This window comes from Lutra lutra, chromosome 6, assembly GCF_902655055.1.
Source record: "Lutra lutra chromosome 6, mLutLut1.2, whole genome shotgun sequence".
In the NCBI taxonomy this organism is placed as follows: Eukaryota; Metazoa; Chordata; class Mammalia; order Carnivora; family Mustelidae; genus Lutra; species Lutra lutra.
The window spans coordinates 81,328,359-81,351,396 of record NC_062283.1 but is presented as its reverse complement, the minus strand read 5'-3'; the positions used below and the strand labels follow the sequence as shown (position 1 = coordinate 81,351,396).

The window sequence follows — 23,038 nt, the reverse complement described above, 5'->3', positions numbered from 1 at the left end:
TTTAGATATCTGATAAGAAGTTTAATTATATTCTCAAGAGTGGTAGTATACTTTCTAGTACCTTTTCAATAATAGATTAGAATATATGACATTGGTGGGGGTTTTGCACATGGGAAGACTGGTGGTATATATTCCTCTACTAAATCAAAATAATATAACATTAATTTTATATAGTACCTTAGGTCTGAGGTGAGAAGTTGCTTAACTTAGCCCTCTTTCCTTAAAGGGATGCCTACCCACTTTTTCTTCAATATATTATTGAATAAATGGATACTTATAAGGCAGCCCTTTTCATCTTGTACAATTATAAGCTATGAAGTTTTTCCTCATGTTGAATGAAAACACATCTCATTCTTACTTTCAGTCAATGATCCAAGTTCTGCCCTGTGAAACTACGAAGATTAAGTCTAATTCCCATTTCTCAAGGAAAGTCCTCAAATGCCTACAAAATACAATTACTTCCTAAACCTCTTCAAGTTAAACATTTAATAATCTTGATCACTCAGAATTTCTCTTAAAATAGATATTAAAGTCTCTACCTGTGATTTGCAAATACAGTGACTGTGCTCCCTTCCCTGATCTGGATCTTGCATACATGACTCTCCAGTCAAGTAAAAACTCCTGTTTCACAGGAATTGCTACTACACATCATTTCCTCTGCTCTTTCCCTAAACACTAGAATATAAGCTCCTAGAGGGCAAGTCCTCTGCATTCTTCATCTCAGTATCTTTTCGTCAGCTATTGCAATACCTGCACGTCGGAAATATTTATTAAGTGCCACAAGAATGAATGAACAAGAAGAATGAAATGAGCCTACTTAAGTTCAGAATCTTTTATATTAATTGTTAATTGTGGTTCATATGTCTACCTGTCAGGCTCTTTCAGCTTCTTGACCACCATCTAATACATTAGGTAACACTTCCAGCTTTCTTTGATATATCTCATCCAAATCACTGATCACGATTTTGAACAGGACTGGCTGAAACACAAAGCCTATGTCTCATCATTGGAGATGTGAACCTACAACCCAGCACACATTCTTCAGTGCAGAGAACCTTCTACAGTCATCAAATTTGTTAACAAATTACTATCTGGCCCATCTCTTCAAACTTGTTTGTGAAAATATCAAGAAACATTCTGTCAAATGCCTATTTAAACAAACCAGAGTTTGGATCATAGATCTGATGTTTACTGGCTTATGATTTGAGCAAATTATTTAATTTCTGTCAGCATTAGTTTATCAACTGTAAAAGAGGGAACAATTCTATCTACCACATAAGTTTCCTATAAGAATAAATGAGAAAAAAAATCTATCTACAGGGATCAGCTTTGGGCCTGGCACATATGTAAATAGGGTTGAACATTTGGGGGCTATTATTATTTTTGCTGAATTTGAGATATGATATATCACACTTTCTGATGAATTTGATATCATAATGGGATTCAGGAAGGATCTCAGATATTTTATAGACAGTAACCGTAGCAATAAGTCCATATGTTTATTTTGAGTGAACCTATACTGATTTCTAATGAGCACTTATTTTTTTCTACACTTGACAGATATTAGTTAAATAAGCAATCCTTAAGTTTTACTGGAGATCATAATCAGTGCTTGCAAAAAAAAAAAAAAACAATGCTTGCTACATTCTACTTTCCTTATAAACCTGGAGTGGCATTTCATCCTATGGTAAAATTCATATTTCCATGATTTTTGCAAATATTTTTCATGCTGCAGATTTTATCAGTACTCTAGGATAGAATTCACCTAGGCCTTCAAAATCAAATCATTTAATCAGATAACAGTGTATTTATTCTCTTTCACACTCTCTAGATAGCATTTTATAGTGGATTTGAAACCTGATTCTAATACATTTTAGCTAAGGCTCTGTAGGTTACTTAAATTTTCTAAGCATTAATTTTCAGAGTTGTAATACAATGCTAACAATCCCTATTTTAGTCAGATTTTTAGATAAATTCAGTAAGGTAGGGTTTATAAAGTACCTTAAAAACAGTAGATTTTAGTTATGAGTCTGTTTACCAAATATAGGGCTAACTACTTAATCACAGATGCTGGTGGTTTCAGACAACAGAGTTGATCAATAAGGATTTTTTTTTCCTTTTCATTTTAAAAAAAGAAATGATAGAATGAAAATAATATTTTCACAAATTATTTGGTCTGCAAAAAGTTATCTGAGCTTGAGGAGAATTCAATATTCCCCTTAAAAATTTTGCAAAAATAATACTAACCATGGGGGTACAGTGTTTATATATACAGAGTTATAGATATAGATATAGACAGATACAGATGTGTGTGTTATATTAACTTGGAAACACTATCTTTCTATCTACCTATCTGTATATCTATCCATCTATCTATCTATCTATCTATCTATCTATCATCTATCTACCTACCTTCCTACTACCTGAGATTATCTACTGGGTGTATGTGTGTATCCTAAATGGCATTTGTTTCCTCACCTCCACTTCCCCCTGGCTTGGGGTTCAATACCACATAGGTTTTGCTCTTCCACTTTCCTTAAAAGTTTCCTTAAGGAAAATTTTCCTTAAGGGACAATAGTACTGGGCTATTAGTAGTAACATGTTTATGTGTAGGATATATTAATGCCTAGAGTGAAGCAACAGTTCTCTGATAAGTATCATTAGGAATTATGAAGAGAATAGTTACTAAGTGATGTGGATTTTATTTAAAAGTTGAAATACTCAGACTGTAAAGTTTTCTATAGTGTTATTCTTCTCTACTCCATACTTTTGAAGAAAGATATGAGAAAAAAAGTGAGGAATTCTAGCATAGCACTGATAGTGATTTTTACATGTTTTGATTATCACCCAATTGATCCTTGGACTATAAATGGTAGAATACAGGTAGGATCATTACTATCTTCATCATCATCGTCATCACTATCACTTCTCTGGAGCTTGCCATGCACTAAGTAGTGTTCCGTACCCTTTATACAATATTTCATCGAATCCTTACAAAAACTCTGAGTAGCTACAATTATTATCGTCATTTTATAAATGAAGAAACTAAGACCCCACTGATGTGACATAACTGACTGGGCTCCCACAGCCCATAAAAGATGAAGTGAGGATTATAAAAAGCAGTCTGACCACAGAGTCATGCTTATGATCACTCTACCCAAAGTTGAGGGCATTGCTCTGTGTAATGGTGTTCATATTAAACTGGGATCCATACTACACAGAGCAAAGAAATCACTATGCTTCAGGTTCCCTCAGTTATAGCATCAGAGTAATAATAGCTATTTCCTATATGCCTCCTGGGGCTATTACAAAGATGAACAAAGTTGCCTGAATTCAAAAGTTATGTGCTCCCTGAAGGAAATATAAGAATTCAGAGCATAGCAATTTATACTAGCTGTGCATGTCTGATGTGCACATGTATTTATTTTTTACTTCATCTGGGGATATCTCAAAAAAATAAATCTGTAGCACAAAAATAGCTATAATAACCAATTGTTCTAAAGAGGACAGTATAAACAATTTTTATCCTAAAAAATGAAGTTAAACTGTATCCTTTATGAATGTTTTAAAATTAATCATATGGGGGTGCCTGGGTGGCTCAGTCAGCTAAGGGTCCAACTCTTGATTTTGGTTCCAGTCACGATCTCAGGGTGTTGAGATCAAGTGCTGTGTCAGGCTTTACACTCAGCATGGAGTCTATTTGATATTCTTTCTTTCCCTCTCCCTCACTCACGCTTTCTCTTTTCTCTTCAAAATAAATAAATCTAAAACAACAACAAAATCATATGAATTAAACATAACCTGTTAAAAAATACCAGTGAAGATTACATAAGAAGGAAGAACAATGCATTTAATTCTCACTTAAGATATATAAATTAATCCCCTCTCTTGAAATTATTTATTGAATTTTACAAGCCAACAGATTAGAGAGAGAATACTACACTGAGCATATAATGATCGTTTCAAGAATTCAAGGATAGTTAATATTATTCAGTTATTCATCTCGTCAGTAATATCATTCATCATTCTGTTTAAGGTAAAAAGAAATATATGTTCATATCTAAAATGAATATCTTTAAGGCGTCTTTACCTTTATTCCACTCCTCACAAGCCATAATCAGTTTAATATCCTATCTTGACTGAAAGGGAGTATCCTTAAGAAGCCAGGAATAAAAAGAAGTTTTCTAAACATGATAAAGAATGATTATCTTCAGCTAACCACTAGCATCATACTTTATGACAAAAGACTTGAGGCATTCATATTAAAATTAGGAATAAAATAGGAAACTAATTACCCTCCTATTTAACATTTTTAGAAGACTTAAGACAAAAACATAAACTATTATATCAGGTACACCTTCTGGCAAGGAAAATCACAATTATAACTATCTGTAAATAATATTATTATAAATATAAAAATAACTGAAAGAATCAACTGAGAAATTTCTAGAACTAAAAAAGTGGTTGGATATCAAAACTTGATTCTGTTAATGTTTATCAGTAATGACAAGTTAGTAAATATATTGAAACAGAAAAAAATGTTAACGTTCACCATTGAAGTAAAAATGTAGATATATAGAAATAAGTTTAATATAAGAAATGTGTAATTTATATAGGTAATAATAAAACAGTATACTGTGAGACACAAAATGTTTTGAATAGAGTAGAATATTATACTCGGAGGTTGAGGGAGAATAACTGATTAGTGTAAAAACAGCAATTCTTTACATATAGGTTTAATGCCATTCCAATAAAAATTCCAGTAACATTTTTGGTGAAGAGATTGAAACTGTGAATCAGAATGTTGTCTGGAAGGATACATAATACATCTAGTGAAGAAATTAGAAAAAGAAGAAAGGGCCTCAGTTTGCCAGATTTTTTAAAAAGATTTTATTTATTTGAGAGAGAGAGTATGAGTAGGGGGAGGGGGTGGAGGAGAGGCAAAGGGAGAAGCAGATTCCTATTGAGCAGGGAGCCCCATGTGGGGCCTGATTCCAGGACCTGGGGATCATGACCTGAGCCAAAGGCGGATGCTTAACAGACTGAGCCAAGCACCCCTACTTTGCCAGATATTATAATTTAGTATAAATGAAGTGATCAGAACACTATAATAAGAACTAGAAGGTAAATAGTTCAGAATAGATGATCCTTTAAGCATATCTTAATATGGATAAAACAAATTTGTATAAATTCAGATACCATGATGTATTAAGGAGAAAAGGAAATGTTAATACATGGAAGTTTCTTTAAAGTAATAGGTAATGGGAATTAAGGAGGGTACATGATGTAATGAGCACTGGGTGTTATATGCTACTGATGAATTACTGAACTCTACATCTGAAACTAATGATACACTTATGTTAACAAATTGCATTTAAATAAAATAAGTAAAAATAAATAAAATTTTAAAAAGTAATATATATCTGAAGAAAGATACTGCCTCATACCAGGATAAATTCTAGAGAGATTAAATACTTGGACTAAAATTTAATCACAGAAACAATGGTAAATACCATGGTTTCTCAGTGTAGGTACTGAAAGGCATGTGCTTGGGTAAGATAACCTTGCGAATGAGTATAAGTTAGAGAAGCAAACTGTTTCAAGGATTAAATCTTAGGACCCCCGGAATGTAGATCTCAGGTACGGAGGAAAATATAGCAATGAAGACAGAAGGAGTAGTCACCTGATTTAGAAATCTCTGGAAGAGTATATCCAGGGAAGTCAAGTGAACAAAAAGTTTTAAGAAGAATGGATGATTTAGGGGTGCCTGGGTGGCTCAGTGGGTTAAAGCCTCTGCCTTCAGCTCGGGTTGTGATCTCAGGGTCCTGGGATCCAGCCCCACATTGGGCTCTCTGCTCAGCAGGGAGCCTGCTCCCCCCTCTCTTTCTGCCTGCCTCTCTGCCTACTTGTGGTCTCTGTCTGTCAAATAAATAAATAAAATCTTAAAAAAAAAAAAGAATGGATGATTTAGAATAGCAAATGCTGCTGATTGATCAAGAAAGATGAAGGACTGATATCTGAATATTAGTTAACTGGTTAGTATAGTGGTAGGGGTTAAAAGCCTGATTTTAGTAATTCAAGAGAGAATGGAGGAGAGAAACTATAGAAGGAGTATAAATAACTCCTCACTGTGTATAAGGAGAGGAATGAAGTGGTAGAAGACAACAGGGAAAGTGAAGTCAACAGAGTGTGTTTTTATTCTTGTTATTTTTATTTTATGTTTTTAAAGATCCATCCATTTATGGGGTGCTTGGGTGACTCAATTGATTAAATGTCCAACTCTATTTTGGCTCAAGTATTGATCTCAGGTCCCGGGATCAAGCCCTGAGTGGGGTTCCGTGCTCACTCTGGAATCTGCTTAAGATTCTCTCTTGCTCTCCCTCTGCCCCTCCCCTTGCACATGCTCTATCTCTAAAATAAGGAATTAAATCTTAAAAAAATTCATCCACTTATTTTAGAGATAGAGAGAGCATGTGCACATACATGCACATGGTGGGAGAGGCAGACGGAGAGAATCTTTCAGCAGATTCTCCACTGAGCATGGAGCCAGACACATGGCTCGATCCCATGACCCATGAGATTTTAACCTGAGCAAAATCCAAGAGTCTGTTGCTCAACCAACTGTGCCACCCAGGTGCCTCTATTTTGTTTTTTGTTTGTTTGTTTGTTTCCACATTTTTATTATTTCTTTTAAGATAGCAGAAGAAACAAAAAGTGATGATGCAAGAGAGAAGAGGAAATAGGGATGGGCAGAATGATGTCCTTGAGCGGGAGAAAGGGCTGGGATCCAGAGCATAAGCACAGATGTGGTCTTTTCTAGAAACAAGAAAAGTTCATCCAAAATGATGAAGAGTCAGAGTAACTGCACACAGATGCAGAATGGTGGGTGCATGTGGTAATGGGGGATTCTATTAGTTCTCTTCCAACTACTTCTAATCTTTCAACGAGATGAAAGCATGACCATCTATTGAGAGTAAGGCTGGAAAAGGGTTGGGGGAGGGGTTTGAGGGCTTGAAGGAGAAGGTATGAAATAATCATCCAGAAATGTGGGAGAGGGAATGGACTGAAGTAAAGTGATATGATTGGAGAGCAGCACAAAGGATCAATTTGAAGTGGGCAATAATCAATTTATGGTGAGACTAGACAGCATAGTACCTGTTTTCAGCAGCCACATTCAGCTTAGAAGGCACAGGTATGGAGCGGAGATTTAATGAGTGTTAGAACTAACTGAGTGAAAACAAGTAAAGGAGTTGCAAGAGAAATGAACATTATAAGGAAGTGATACTAAAGAGGGGTCATGAATATTAAGCTGGTTGAGAAAGGGATGACCTGAGGGAGCCAAGGAGCAATGAAAAATGAAAAGCCGTGAGCACCAATGGTGAAACCAAAAACGTTGGAACTGATGTATCAAGAAGAAGTGAACTGGAGAGAAAAGAGATGATGGCTGAAGAATAAGACAGCTGACCTGGGACTGTGGAGGCATTGCACTTTCTTGTAATGTTAAGTTCAGGAACAGCACCATGGAGTGAGGACAGGAAGCCGGGTTAAGGGTATGGAAGAGTTAATGTCATGAATACTAAAATCACGAAGGATTATGATAAGAATAGTGCTAGAGAGAATGGCAGTCATACAGAGGAAAAATCTTCAAGGAATGAATGAGGTGGATGCCCTGAGGGTTAGTAGAGAACAGGGATGAGCAGGTGTGGTGGGCAAATAGATAGCGGCATGCGATTCAAAGCCGCATGTTGTTATGGGGGAGAAAGGAAGATGATAGGAAAATGGTGGTGAGGAGTAAGGACTCCTGCTTGCTTTCAGACTCCTTGTTGTTTGTTTCCACATTTTTATTATTTTAAATGAAGAGTTTGTAGTAAATGAAGAGTGTGAGGCAAGAGCTACCACTTGGAAGGCTCTAGGGGGAGCAGTATGTCGGGGACAGCAAAATGAAGAGAACACTAAAGGAAAAGAAAGAATATGTGGTGGAATTTGCTGAGTTTCCACTTTGAGTTCCAGAAGCCTCACTGGAGGAGTTTCAGGAGATGAGCAGAGGTGGGAAATGGGTTTAGCAAATCTGGTGTCCAGACCTGTGTGAGGATTAGAGTCTGGGGAGCTCTATCTGGTGAAACGGCAAACCTAAATTTCTTGAGAGTCCTGATTGTTTCAAGGTAGGTTAGCAGTGTTAGAAGGCAGGCTATTAGCATGAACATAACAACAACAACAAAAACAAGAGTAGCTGGAATTCTATGGGAAGTGGTTAAATTATGGGATATCTAATCAAAGACTAAACATTTCAAAGAACAACCAGCAACCTAACACGTTCATAATAGGTACATTTAAAAAGTGGAACATAAAACAGCACCTATCGTATTATATAAATCTATTTATAAACACATGCATAAAATTCATAGAACTCTAATACCTAAAATATGAAATGTTTATGTTGAATTTTGGATGACTTTTATCTTTTCATTTTTTTTTATCATTTCCAAATTTTTAGTAAGTTTGTTTTTGCATGTAATCAGAAAAAAAACCCTCATATGATTTTTAAATAAATCGTAGTGTCCTTAGGTGTTCTCCTAAACTGCTATTAATATTTTATTTCTTGACACGAGCAGTGGCTTTTCCAATGATCAATTTTTAATTACTTTAAAAAATGTATAATATAGTTAATGTCTTTTTTCCCACTTTTTTTTTTTAAGATTTTATTTATTTATTTGACAGACAGAGATCACAAGTAGGCAGAGAGGCAGGCAGAGAGAGAGGAAGGGAAGCAGGTTCCCCGTTGAGCAGAGAGCCCAGTGCGGGGCTCGATCCCAGACTGGGATCATGACCTGAGCCGAAGGCAGAGGCTTTAACCCACTGAGCCACTCAGGCGCCCCTCCCATGTTTTATTTCTCACACACACACACACACACACACACACACACAAGTTCCCTGTCAACTTAGATCATTCGCCTCTGCACATGGTCTCTGAGCATGTGTAAGATATATGAGCACATGGACCTTATTCAAGAAAGACACAGGTAAATACCTGGCATTTGGAGGTTTCAGGGTCACACAGGGTGCTGTGTCCATTACACTGACAGGAACGCAGGTGCCCAGGGTTGGTCTAGGAGTGTGGCTACCTTGCTCAGACCGCAGTCGATAAAATCCTGGCATGCATGTCTAAAGAAAAGGAAAGCAATTAGGATAGTCTAATTACGAATCTTGGTTTAGCAATACTTGGGTTCCTTGGTGGTGAAAAAGGACTCCTTTCCCTCTACCTGAATTAAAGGCAACATCACTTCTAAACACAAGGACCAGTTTTGATTCCTAATGTGTATTTCTGTGTGGTTTTTAACGTATAGACCTCAGACCTTGGCAAAGGAGGACTGTCATTTACATATACACTCAATCTGAAAAGCTTCAAAGAGTCTTTTTTCTTGAGAAAGAGGTTTGTTTTTTAATAAAATTGTCATTTAGACTAAAGAGAGAATTCCAATGTCCTTGACAACCTAAAATCTGCTTCTGCTCTGCTTGATGGATAACTAGCTAATGTCCAATGAGACTCAGAGAAGTATTAAATAAAAAGTGTCATGGTTGCATTTTTTATATTGATATAATTTAAAGATGATAAAAGCAAGAAACTTAAAATTCTCATGTCTTGGGAATATTAGGCCACCAATAAAATTTATCTTTCCCTGATCTATTTTTTTCATTTTGCAATAAAAATCCAAGAGCAAACAGAAAACTGCTAACAAAGCTGACATATGCAGAATCAAGACTTCAATCTTCATTCGGGTTCATTATGCAAATGTATAAAAAAAACTCTCTGGCTTTCAGGAAGGAAGCCTGTAGCCCCTGAAGAGGTAATGAGAGTGGTCTTGGGTTCCAAGCTCAGTCCTCTTGGTATGCAAAGTTACTGCATTTATTAGACATTATTTGATTTATGAGTGAGAAGTAAGACTTAGTTCCTCAGATCCTAATGAAGTTTATAAAGGGTCTGTTTTAACATCTTGGCTATGTAGGATTTTGTTTTTTTAATAGCATATCTTATTCCCATTGATGAAAGAATGATTGCTGAATACGCAGGAAAAAACCATATGCACTAAGAACTCCCTAATGCCTCTGTTTTCTTTTGGTTGTGGCCTAGGTCCTCCAGAGTTGTATTTGCAAAAAGGCTCCTTGGAAAAAGAAAAAGATTAATAGTCAGTCTTCCCTTGCTTATTTTGATTTAGATACTGCAAAAGTACCTCAATTTAGCATTCAAGTGAGTCTCTCTGCTTTTATCACAGCCTACAAGAAATTTTAATGAGATTAAATAATATCCCAGCTTTGAGCAAGCTGATAAAGAAAGTCAGGGAGAGTATTCAAAATATTTTGTGTCTCATTTGTCTTATGGTGGACTTCAACATATATTTTAATATTTATTCATATTATTTAAAATCAAGGTTCATATCGCTCTATTGTTACCAAATAAGATCTAGAAATTATGGCTGAGGAATTAATTTAAGAAACTGAAGAAACCATTCAAAGTATATTTAGAGATATTTCACAGTACGAGTTGCTCCAGTTCTTTGATATGCTGATTATAGAATAAAACCGGATTTTCTTTACCTGGATTTCATCCTTGGATACCTATATAATTATTGTTATCTTACTGGTGTATTTGCTTTGGTGTGTATGTGTGTCTATGTGTCTGTGTCTGTGTATGTAAACGTGAAAATCACACAAAGAGTTTTTGTAGCTCCATTTCATACCTCAAACAGAAGTTTAAAACAAGTCTCAGAGGAAGAATAAAGTTCAGAAATAGGAATTTTCATTGAGGAATTACATATAATTCAGTGTTATAAACTGAAATCTGAAGGTCAGTGGGCAGGTGAAGTTTACTCTAACACACACCCAATTACCCTTATTATCATGACTCTTCCCAGGAAAGAGAGCAGGACGAAGCAGAAAAGCACCTGTGATAGGAGTCGGAGCCTGAGCTCCCAGTAGAGCTCTGCACTGAACCTTCGAGACCTGTCTCTGTGGTTCCCAACCCTGGTGCACATAAAATCATCTGAGGAGTTTTAAAAGCCACCTGGCTCCACCTCCAGAAATTTTTTTTTTTTTAACTTTTAAATTTTTTCAAAAATTTCAAAAGATTTTATTTATTTATTTGAGAGAGGGAGAGTGGGGAGGGGCAGAGGGAGAAAGAGAATCTCAAGCAGACTCCCCATCCAGGGAGGAGCCTCCCGTGGGTCTTGATCCCATGACCCGGAGATCACCACCTGAGCAGAAGCCAGGAGTTGGATGCTCAACTGACTGAGTCACCCAGGTACAACCACCTCCAGAAATTCTCACTAAACTGGTAGAGAGTAGGTCAGGGTTTGTTTCAAAACTCCTAAATGGGTGTGATAAGCAGTCAGAATGGAGAATCACTGGCATGTGCCTCACTCTGCTGGTAATGTGAGCCTTTTAAAGGGCTGTGACACAGACTGTGACACAAATGAATATGGAAGCCTTGATTTTACAAGTTAACTTTTTTCTAAGGGATACAGGCAAGTTGCATGGCATCATTGAGAATGTGGTTTCCCCTCCCGAAAAATGAGCAGGAGTATTAACTCCGATGATTTGCGAATCTTTTAGTTCTAACACTGTAGATTAAATTTCTAAGTTGGCAAAGCAAGAGAGAATGCAAGAGTTAGAACCTTAAAACCCTCTTTAAAGGAACTGGATGTATTTATTCCATCTTAATCCCCTCCTTTCTTGGATCTGTTTTGTATTTATTCTTTCCCCTTTTTGGTATTTTTGAGTCTTTCAATATCAAATGTTCTCAGTGAACTGAGGCAACATTTATGAGAATGATCATGCTTGAGTCATAATAAAAAGAGGAAAGATAATAGCATTTTTTCAAGTTTTGTCTACAATCCTTTCTGAAACAAATAGAGAGTTTTAAAAAAGCAAATAAACACTGTTCCTTTTTTCCTAACTCAAACTTTTACAAAGTTCTCTTTCCTTGTGCTAGAGTTATTCATAGTGCAATTGTCTTCTGCTGTCCTTCTATCTTTATTTTCATAATATGGTATCTCATCAAAATGTTCAAATCTCATTTGCATAAAAATGTGAGAGGATGGAGACAGAATAGAGAACCCACAGCTCCAGGTGCAGAATTACACAACATCTCCCACCTCTCTCCTCAGACTTTAACAAGAACAATACTTGTGCCTGTTGCCTGTGGAAACCCTATCTTATATCTTCATGTGGGTTTTATAATCAGGCAATCCTCAGTTTCATTCTTTTTCATCGCTTACTAATATGATTTTACACAGGTGTTGAATATTGCGGGTTTCAGTTTCCTCAACTGGGATATGAAGATGTCATACAACATTAGAGTTAAGGACGTAAGTGCATCTAGGTTTTTTGAAACAGACTTAATCGTGCTCAAATTGCAGTTTTGCTGTTTTCTAGTTGTGTGGTTGTGGGCAGTTTCTGTAACTTGCTTCCATTTCCTCATCCATAACATGGGGATCATAATAGGTACTCAGTGCTTGGTGTTGTGCAGGATACAGTAAGCATTCAGTCAACGGTAAGTTGGTTTTTTCTTTTATAAGCTTGTTGAGAGGATTCAAGAAGGTAATGTATGTTTAGAGCTTTACATACAATAAGTCAACAGAGATGCCTCTATTCCAGATAATTTTTTAAATATAGTCATTGAAGACAGACTAAAAATAAAAACAGCAGTAATTGTTTTACATTGCATTGGGTAACAGAATATCCATGTCTGCCTACTTATCCATACCATGTGCCTTAATATTTTCATGCACATGAAAGCAATCTTTGGGTCTTCCATGTATAATAAAACTGGTAAAGGGTATCCCAAGCAAAATGTGCATATGGGGGGCGCCTGGGTGGCTCAGTGGGTTAGGCCGCTGCCTTCGGCTCGGGTCATGATCTCGGGATCCTGGGATCGAGTCCCATGTCGGGCTCTCTGCTCGGCAGGGAGCCTGCTTCCCTCTCTCTCTCTGCCTGCCTCTCTGTCTACTTGTGGTCTCTCTCTGTCAAAAAAATAAAAATAAAATCTTAAAAAAAAAATGTGCATATGGAAGAAAAAATGTCTATTTTCACTATTTTGTCTTTTGAGTTTTATGACTTGATAATAGGTGTACATTTTGGGGAGATGTAAAAAATTATTTTTTAGTAGCCAAAAGTTACAGCTTCTCAGTGGTGAGCCAGTAGACAGCAGCCATTCAACAGTGAGCCAGAAGCCCTGTTACAACATGAGGGTGAGGAGAGAGAGGCTGAACTGCAAACATATGATCTAGAGATCATCTGCAAGTATTTGATCAACATGATCTAATTGTAGAGAACCACATACTCACTGCTGACTATTTCCAGTTCTACATACAACCAAACCTGAGTTTAGGTCAGTTTAAATCAGTTGGACAATCATGTGAACTCGGACAATGGTGAGAACCGGCTACAATCTCAGTGGCTCAACAACAAATGTGGTATTACCAACAAGTGTGGTAAGGAAACTGAGTCTTTATTTGACTTCTAAAGGTAATCTGATCTTTTCTTTAAATTATAGGTTGTAATAAACGCGTATTTCTAGAACTAACATTCTCAATGAACAGGGCACCGAAGCATCATGAGATGACAGGTAATAGGCAAAGGGTAAGTGTCTTCAAATTGGCTATTATTGGCCATAACTAACACTTAATTCTACTTATTTGCAACCACATTTTGGGTGAAAACAGGAAATGAAGAGCTTGTAAATACAAATGTCTCTAGAATACCATACATTTGGCAAAAATATTGTAAAGGAATTGCTTTGTGTATTCAAGACTCAAAGCATATGTTACTGGAATGGGAGGTATTATTTCAGAACTGTCCTTAGCTGTTGCTTCGATGATTAGATTTTATGCTTGGGTAATTACACTTTAGAATCAAGATGAATTATAAATAAGATGTATAATGGATTAGAGGTAATGGGATGTGGAGAACACCTCAGGCACCTTATTATGAGAGATAGGCCTTTATCCCCATAATCTCAACACTAGGATATTACTGTAATTATTGTCTGTAAATAGGAGCTTAAGTGAAATTCACAGGACATAGGTGAAGCCACCAATGCAGATGCTGGTTTGTATGTGTTCCTAGTTTTCTTAATCTTCTTCATTTATCAGTTTCTTTATTTGTGCTAATATGTATTTTCACATAATGATGGAAAATTACTAAGATTAATGGAAAAGCATGTTTTAGAATATGCTACTGAAAAAGCTTACCAATCACAGCAAAAAGAGTTTTTAACATTTAAAATCTGGAATGGAAGGTAGACTGCATTAAAATACTTTGCTACTCTACTCATATTTTATTTGTAAGTGAACAGTATTCTTTTTAAATACATGCAGAAAAAAATACAGCTGTGGTATAGCTTTCTCTTCAAGAGGGCTAAAGGTCAATCTTGACTACTTACTCAATACCTTTCATAGCTAAATAATATAGCAGAACCAGAGAATTTTAGAACTTCAAACCCAACCTGTTATTTTATAGATTGGATAACTATAGAGCAACAAAGGCCTATAACAATTAAAGAATTGACTAAGGTCAAACAGTAAACCAACAGTATAGCCATATGCTTCTTGGGGAAATATTCCACTTGTGTAGAAAAATCTCAAGTTCTTTCTGTCTTCTTCCTTTAAGTCTTTCATGCTCATTGGAAAGGCAGCCACATTCACTGTGTGTTCACTGAACATTGTTCACATCTACACTGTGTGTGCATATGTTTATTTAGGTTTGTTATGCATCTAACTGTGATATGTATGTGTACAAGTGCCTAAATGTATAGGTAGGAGTTATGATTTCAAAATGAGGTAGATTATTTCATTATTTATTACATCAAAATAGACACAGTCATATGAATATTGCCTTTTGGAGCAGCCACAAAGTTATAAAATTATTCCAAGTATGTTTCACAGATATTTGCAGTTGTTCTTATGAAATTGTTCTCTGAGCAACATGGAATTTATAGAACGGTAATGAAGTTGAATAGCATTTCAGTTTAAATAGGGCTTTCACACACATATTTGTTTTAATTATTATTTTTTATTATGTTATGTTAGTCACCATACAGCACATCATTAGTTTTTTTTTTTTTTTTTTAAGATTTTATTTATTTGTCAGAGAGAGAGAGAGAGCACAGGCAGGCAGAGTGGCAGCAGAGGCAGAGGGAGAAGCAGGCTCCCTGCCGAGCAAAGAGCCTGATGTGGGACTCAATCCCAGGACACTGGGATCATGACCTGAGCCGAAGGCAGCACCTTAATCAACTGAGCCACCCAGGCGTCCCACATCATTAGTTTTTGATGTAGTGTTTCAGGATTCATTGTTTATGTACAACACCCAGTGCTCCATGCAATACATATTCTCATTTAAATCAATCCTCATGATGATTCTACAGGTAAAAATCCTAAGGGCCAGTAACAAACCCTGAACGCCCTGTCCCAGCCATGGAGCTAGGGAGGATTCACTGAAACCAAACTCCTTTTCTTTTCATTGTAGCATGCTACATCTCAAGAAAATTATATTATTTTTAAGTTACTTTAGTTTTGAGCTGGTGCCATCACCTGCCTTATGAGCCATACTCAATAAAATCTTCAAATCCTGTTTACAAAAGATGCATACTGTTTTCTATAAAGAAATCAGTGCATGGATATATAACTAATTATTCCATAATAATACTATTAACATCAACCAGCATTGACTACTACCGTAATAGTGCTCTAGGGCCATAGCTCATTCTGTCTTCATATGATTCATCAGCTGCTGGTAGGAGAGGTATTAAGCATATCTAACCAGCTATGTCATGGGCCTCAATCAATGTACCTACCAGGAAGGCATCTCCACTGCAGGGCTGGAGAAGATCCTGGTTGCCCTTCCTTTGCTTTTGGTTGTTGTGCTTTGGGGAGGACTACAGGTCTGCAGGAGACAGGGGAGTGTGGTGGCAGTAAGGAACTTGGGGGTTTACCAGCTGAAGCCTAAAGAGGTTTAGTAAATCATGCAAGGTCTCAGTCCTGGTAGATAGTGAAGTCAAGATTCCAACTCAGGCCAGTTTCCCATCTATTCTTCTTTCCCCTATATTATACTCTTCCTATTAATACTTAATATTTGCAAAACTCAATAGACTTCCAGAGGATAAAGATCTAGAAAATATGCCAGTTCTAAAGATAATCAAGGGAAACTCTCAGAGAGCAAAAGCAATTCAAAAAAAATATAACGACTGGATGATAGTGGCATTGTGGGAACAGTAAATGTCCTTCTGAGAAGCTTATGTTGAAGGAAACAGTCTGCTGTTCAGTGCCTGTGTTTTGTCATGTTCCATATAAAAACAATCTTTCAAAACCCAATATAATCCTATCTCATAATCACTGCAGCTTAAATGTCTTTAGCCATTCAGAAGAGGTGCTGAGAAAATGGCTCAGATATAATAAAGGTGCCTTATGAAAACATTCTTATTTCTTGACTGCTCTGTATTTTTACAAATCTTTTAATTTTCATCAAATATTACCCTTCAGATGTGATTCCTACTTCTAGGTCACAATAACACCATCCTCATCTCATGGTGTTTCATGCTGTGAGTGGAAGTTAAAAAAAAAAATAGATTAAGGATATGCAATGAACAAGGAAAACTGATTGCACCCAGAATAGTTCTGGAAGTCATTTCTGTTTGGCTGGTTAGGTGAGTTGAGCTTATGCAGGTTAGCGGTAGTCAGCTTACCTCACAAGACAAACCAGAATAGCCTGGGGGACAATCACATCTTTCTATCAAGTGAGCTGGAGGCGTCAACGCTGTCATGCCTCCTTGTTCGGCTACCTCCATTGAGATCTCAGAAATCCTGCAAACAGTGAGTATACTGAGATTATCACACCAGTAAATTAAGCTCATGTAGTAAACACCCAATCCTACAAAAAGAGTCTTCTCAGGGTTTTTTCAATAACCTCAAGCCTGTCTTATGGTTTTCAAGCTGCCTAAATCCAGGGAGTCATGCGCAACATCATAACCCTGCATCTTGGCTTCCTCAAAGGCTGGGATTACACATTAGCAAAATATTCACATAAATCATAAGGAGTTTAGTAAATTAGATGTCTGATGTCCTGTGGAGAAGTTATTATAAGGATCTTTTCCCCCACATTTTAAAATGTGAGTGGCTTCAGGTAGACATGGGCAATTAATTAGACATTTATATTCCTTCAAACAGACAAACCAAGGTCATTCCCCATTAGAATATCTCCTGTGGTCACTAGTGAAATTGCTTTTAATTTACAACTAGCCCGATTTCTTCCTCTTGAGTCTGGCTGTCCTTTCAAGAACTTTAGAAAACCATAAAGAAAACAACGATTGAAGATAATCCAGTAATATTGATCTTACTGGATAAAGGATAAGGAAACTTTCAGATTAGTGACTTTGTTAATTTTATTAAATAAATCCTTCAACTAACTTAACTCACCCTTCCTATTGGTAGGAAGGTCCTTATAGTTGAAAAAAATATATTCCTAGTGAAAATGTTGATACCTTTCACATTCACTTGAAATGAAGCTTTAAAAAATATATATGGTCCATAAACTCAGACTATTTCATGACTGACTAACTGGTAACATGAAATGTTCTGCAAATAAACTTTTAAATGAGAAAATGAATAGTTTTTCTTCACCAAAAGTCACCTCCAATAGCTTGAGGAGCTTGAATCATAAACTTTATAACAAGCATAGGTAGGTTTTATTGACACTGAATTATGAATGCACACCCTGACTTCGAAGATTGTAATCTGCACTCTGAAGATCAGCCAGCCTTTATGAAACACATGTTCAATTAAAATTCAGATTTCACTCTCCCCTCCTTCTAGTTAACAAAGCCGTTTGATCTATAAACAAACCACGCCCCTCCCGTAAGGAAGACTCTACCTTCATGTCCCCCTGGATTCTCTGTGGGAGTGAGAAGGTCACTTGAGGTTTGTTCCTGAGTCCTCTGTGTCAGCATCGTGTGGTATTTCATAACATGAGGAGTTGCTAACATCATCTTCCCTTCTCTCCCCACGCACGCACACAACAGGCTAGTGAGTATTTAAAAAACTGAGTAAAACTTGAATTGTGTGTCAACAACAGATATTTCTGCAATGCACCTGGTTTTTCTCAGGGGATAAAAGAGCAATTGTTTTGTTTGAATCAGGGATTTGGGCTAACTCAGGCTTCTATTTAAGTGAATACTGAAATGCAAAGTTGTTACATCCTTGAAATGAATGTAAGAGAAGACAAAAGTGAAGAAAAAAAGGCAATGTCAGCATTGACATTATGTAAGTCTCAAACTACATGTAAAACTCTCAAACGCTCTGCTTCTGAGACTATTTTATTTGGAACTGAACAAAGATGCAGGGTTATGTTCTATCTTAGAGGGAAGATTCAAATATATTTTTCACTATATATTGACTATATATATTTGGCTATATATATATTTATATATATATGCACATATATGACTATATATTAACTATATATAAATATATTTCACTATATTTTACTATATATTGTCACAATTCTACTGTATTAGAAAATTAAGTGCTGATCCATTGCTTTCTTTATTCTTATTGTTGATAGACAATGGCTTTAATTTTTATTAAGCTTTGAACAAGTGATGTATTTATTGATTGATCCTTAAGCTTCACAAAATGATCTCTTAAACCAAAGAATTTTATTTAGGGAGGTCTGTGAATAATATAAGAAAAAGGACTTAGGGGTTGGGCGGGGGAAGACCATAATAAAGGTGGTCTTTCCCCCATAAAATGGAATCGGTATGAGGGAAGCAAAGAAAGTAAAATGAAAAATGCATGACAATATATTTTCTATCGGTTCCACTAACAAAATGTTCCATGTGCTACCAAATTCACTGCAGAATGGAGGAATCTGCAAAATAATTATTTATTTCCACCCTCACAAATTTATCTGCTGTCTTCCATGACATACAAACATGCCTTGGCTTCTGCCACCTGATTTACATTTGATATTTTCATATAATTAATGATATTGCTGACAGTATATTTTTGATGCATGCCTTTATTTTTTAATTATTTCAAATAAAATAATCTTAGAAGTGAGAAATATGAAAAAAGCATGAAAGAGATACAAATTTGAAAGTGAATTTTGATTTTTGATTTATTCTTTTAACCCAAAGTCCTACCTATGGTACAATCAGAAGAATGATATGGATCTTCTGCAACAAAGAACAAAAATCTATGTTTAGTATAGTCTAAACATCCAAAATATGGGATTTATATATTCACTGGTTGCCAATAAGGGACTTCACAATTACTTTGTTTTATTTTGTTCTAAACTGATCAACAAATTTATTACATAATACTGTTTTCAAGCAGGAAATGATAGAGAAACTGACATGCCAGAGAAAGAGAGACCATGTGTCTGAACTCAACTTTCTGCTTCTAATAAAGGAAATTTAGCCACATGTGAGCAATTCTCTCATTTTAACTCACTGGCTAAATTTCCCTTCCACTCTAGAAAATGATCATGTGTGCTCATGTTGAAATCTGACTTCTCCATTATCTAGTTTTTCTTTATCCTATTCTTTTTAATGTATATCTTGCTATAAACCCCTTTCCCTCAGGGTTTGTGAACATGTTTACTCCTTATTATCTCATTCCTCCCTTTTATATTTTGTTCATGGAAAATAATAGTCTACACCCATACTCTTAGTGTCACTGTATCTCATTCATAGCTCAAAACTTTAAGATTTGCTCCAGTATTCTACAAAAATTGGTATGACGAACGGCACCATTGTAATCCTAAGTGTCAGTCTCAAAAGCCTCATTTTAATTGGCCTCTTTGGGTTAGACAAAACTATAGTCCCTTGTAATATTCTTATCCTTTGGCTTCCGTGACATCACATGTATTATTACTATTCTTCTGTTCTTCTTTATTTGGTGTGACTCCCAATCTTTTCACATAATGATGCACAGTGAAAGGGACAATATTGTAGGGCACACTGGGATGAACCTTGAGAATGCTCACAGTTGGAAAAGACGAGATCAACTTGACCCTGCCTGGCTCCCCTGAAGGTTGAAGGGAGTTACTTTCTCAGCAATCTTATAATCTATTTATAGCACAACAGTTATCTATCTCTACTCTGCAGGGCTTTTTCTTCTGAATTTCTGACTGGCACCTAAAACTCACCAGGTCAAAGTTAATTTTGATGTTTCCACCCCCTTAAACTTGCTTCTCATCCTATTTTATGTTGGTGGGACTCGGTAGTTTCTTCTGCCAGGTGACCTGGAAGCCATCCTTGACTGGTCTTCTATCATCACACTCCCAAACCAAACACTTGTAAATCTTTCCATCAGGTGTCTTACTGATCTTACCTATAGACTTTAAAATAAGAATTGAACTTTGATTCTATTACAGTTTACCTGCTTTGTCTCATGATATTCCATAGGTTGCCTTGATAAGAATATAATGAATATCATATATAATATCCAAGAAGTCTTCACGGGTCACCGTTCTACTGATTCGAGGATCATCACCATAATATTTCCATTCTTTCTGTTAATAGGAAAAGAAACCACTTTAATGAAACTAAATGCAAAACCACTGGCATCCTTGCACCAAACTAATGAGCTTACCTCTGTCATTTCAATTTCATGCCGTGTCAGTTGGCCAATTAGAGGAGCAGCCATATGCCTGACGATAATTCTAGCATGCGTCGGGGTACCACCTCGAATGATAACTTGAGGATTATAGGTAGAAAAACCTGTCTCTTCCCGAGCCTCAAAATAGATTGCATACTTGAGTTTGCCGCCATAGGCCATCAACTACCAAAATGAAATGAGGAGTGAGATGTCAGATAAAGCCCCAAATGGCGTGATTCCAAAAACATACCTTACTTTGTTCTCCTATGACTTCAAAGTTCTCGTCCTTACCTTCTTTCCTTCAAACTGTTCTGGAAGTTTCCAATAATAAGGTTCCAAACGGAGTTCCTGTCTCACCAGGTCCATGTGTGCCACAATCTCTGGGTGTTGAAAAACGATGCCTTTGGTAGTGGTGTGCTGCAGGGCCTCGTCCACCAGGGGCAGAATGGTCTGCTCAGGCTTCAGAGTCACCTACATGGGCATCCAAACACAGCAGGGGGCTAAGCTCCAATCCTTTGCACCCCTTGAAAACTAAGTTAGGGACCGTGTGTCTCTCTGTAGCCCCATTCTTGATCTGAGGAGGTGTTCTGATGAGGAACAAAACTTGGACCCCATGAACCACCAGGGCAAGGGATGAGTCTTTCTGCCTTGTTTGCACAATAAGAACTACAACATCTGTGAAAATTGGTCTTTTACACTAATAAAAGATAGAACTTAAAAGTGGGAAGTGTTAGAGAAAAACAAAAGTAGGAATGAACACGCTGCCCCCTAAAAGGCTGCGATTCTCTAAGGCAGGTTCGAGGGAACGTGCAACAAGTTCTGGTTTTCGTGACTGCCTTATCACCTGCCCGCATTCATGCTCGGGGACCCTCACTCTCCGGGATGCAGCTTCCGCCCATCCCCAGACTATAATGCCTCAGTTGCAACATCTGCTTTTCTCCCTGGGCATCTACTTCCTTATCAACAATAAGTGAGTTATTTTTAGGACTTAAAAAAAAAAAAGACATTTATGCCAACTGTCTAATGTCACAGGCCCCCGTTCTAAATGCGCACATGGGAAAGGCTTACTAAATGTGCACATGGGAAAGGCTTACGTAGATGTTTTCCTATTGCATCCTATCCCTCAGTGCCTGGCTGAAAGATACAAGCAGGAACTGACATTGTACCATTACATGGCTCAGCGGTTCCTTACTCACCCACGTGCGGATCAGTCCTTTTGCTTCTGAGCACTGAGTAGTAACCCCGAAGCAATAGCAGTTGCTGCAGCCAAGTGGGTTCTTGGCATCAAGTCCAAATCTGCCCGGCCGGCACCTATCACAGTGGACGCCTTCTACATTCACCTGAAGGGAGAGCAGAGTTCCTCAGGATCCATAATGAGATTATGAGAAAAATAAGCTTGAGAATGAGTAATGCTTCTTAATTAACCAAAAAGAAACACTGAGTAGGAGACTCACATCTCAAATGGCACATGTAGTTAATTTCATTGTTAGGATTTCAGAAGTCTAAAAAGGGCTTTGTTTATACATAGATACATTGCAGAGGCTACTGTGTATTGGTTTTAAGATCTAAACAACACATTTCCTAATATCCTCTGTGAACAACAGGAAAGAGTCAGGAGAATTTCAAAAGCAAAATAGAAACATTGATTCCCAGTGGTGTGATACAAAGTTGTAAAAAACAGGCAGGGTGTTAAAATATAGGCTTATAGAACAATCATTCTACAGTGTATATATGCACACCAAATGCATATTAAATACGATTTATAATTATAATATGTAATAATACAACATTGGACTTTGTATTTTGTCTGGAGGCTTCAATGGCAAATGCTGCCATTTTCCTAAATTTGGAAGACTATTTTAATAATCACTTTCTGGATTTCATTTTCCTATGTCCTCCGTCCCTCTAGCTTAGACTTTTTTCATGAAAGGATACCTCTGACACAGTATTCACTCCATTTATCCTGGGACTGATTTTTAGAAATATCTAAGGGGAAAAAATTCCTCTTATCCTTTTTAATTGGCTGTTTTTCTACATCATTTAACAATATTAATGAGCTGAATTTTGCACGTAGTCGCTGTTTGTTATGTCAGTGTTTATATGTGATGAAATTTTACTGAACTTCCACAGCAGTAAATATATTTTTCAGTGTACAGTGATTATGGATTAATTCGAAGAGAAATGGTTTTTTAGAAGCCCTATTATCTAGCTGTGATTTTTCTCTGATGATGCTTAAGAGAACATTCATTTTTTTCCTTCCCAAATTATTCCTGTTTAAGCAAAGCAAATATGTAAAGAAAAATTCCACTTTATCATTAAAAATATATCATCTCTATCGACTGGAAATGAAGTTGGATTTGGATTGAAAATAAATTCTTAGAGAGTGGTGC

At 36.7% G+C, this 23,038-nt stretch overlaps 1 protein-coding gene across 1 annotated transcript in view; it reads right to left on the bottom strand.

Annotated features, from left to right (window-relative positions):
- LAMA2 (laminin subunit alpha 2) overlaps positions 1-23,038 on the bottom strand; it is a 672,905-nt gene that overhangs the window by 204,161 nt on the left and 445,706 nt on the right. Inside the window, 8 exon segments of the mRNA XM_047732179.1 lie at positions 9,029-9,084; positions 9,087-9,162; positions 16,736-16,853; positions 20,430-20,451; positions 20,454-20,562; positions 20,643-20,831; positions 20,940-21,119; positions 21,845-21,988. Coding sequence (XP_047588135.1) covers positions 9,029-9,084; positions 9,087-9,162; positions 16,736-16,853; positions 20,430-20,451; positions 20,454-20,562; positions 20,643-20,831; positions 20,940-21,119; positions 21,845-21,988 — 894 coding nt within the window.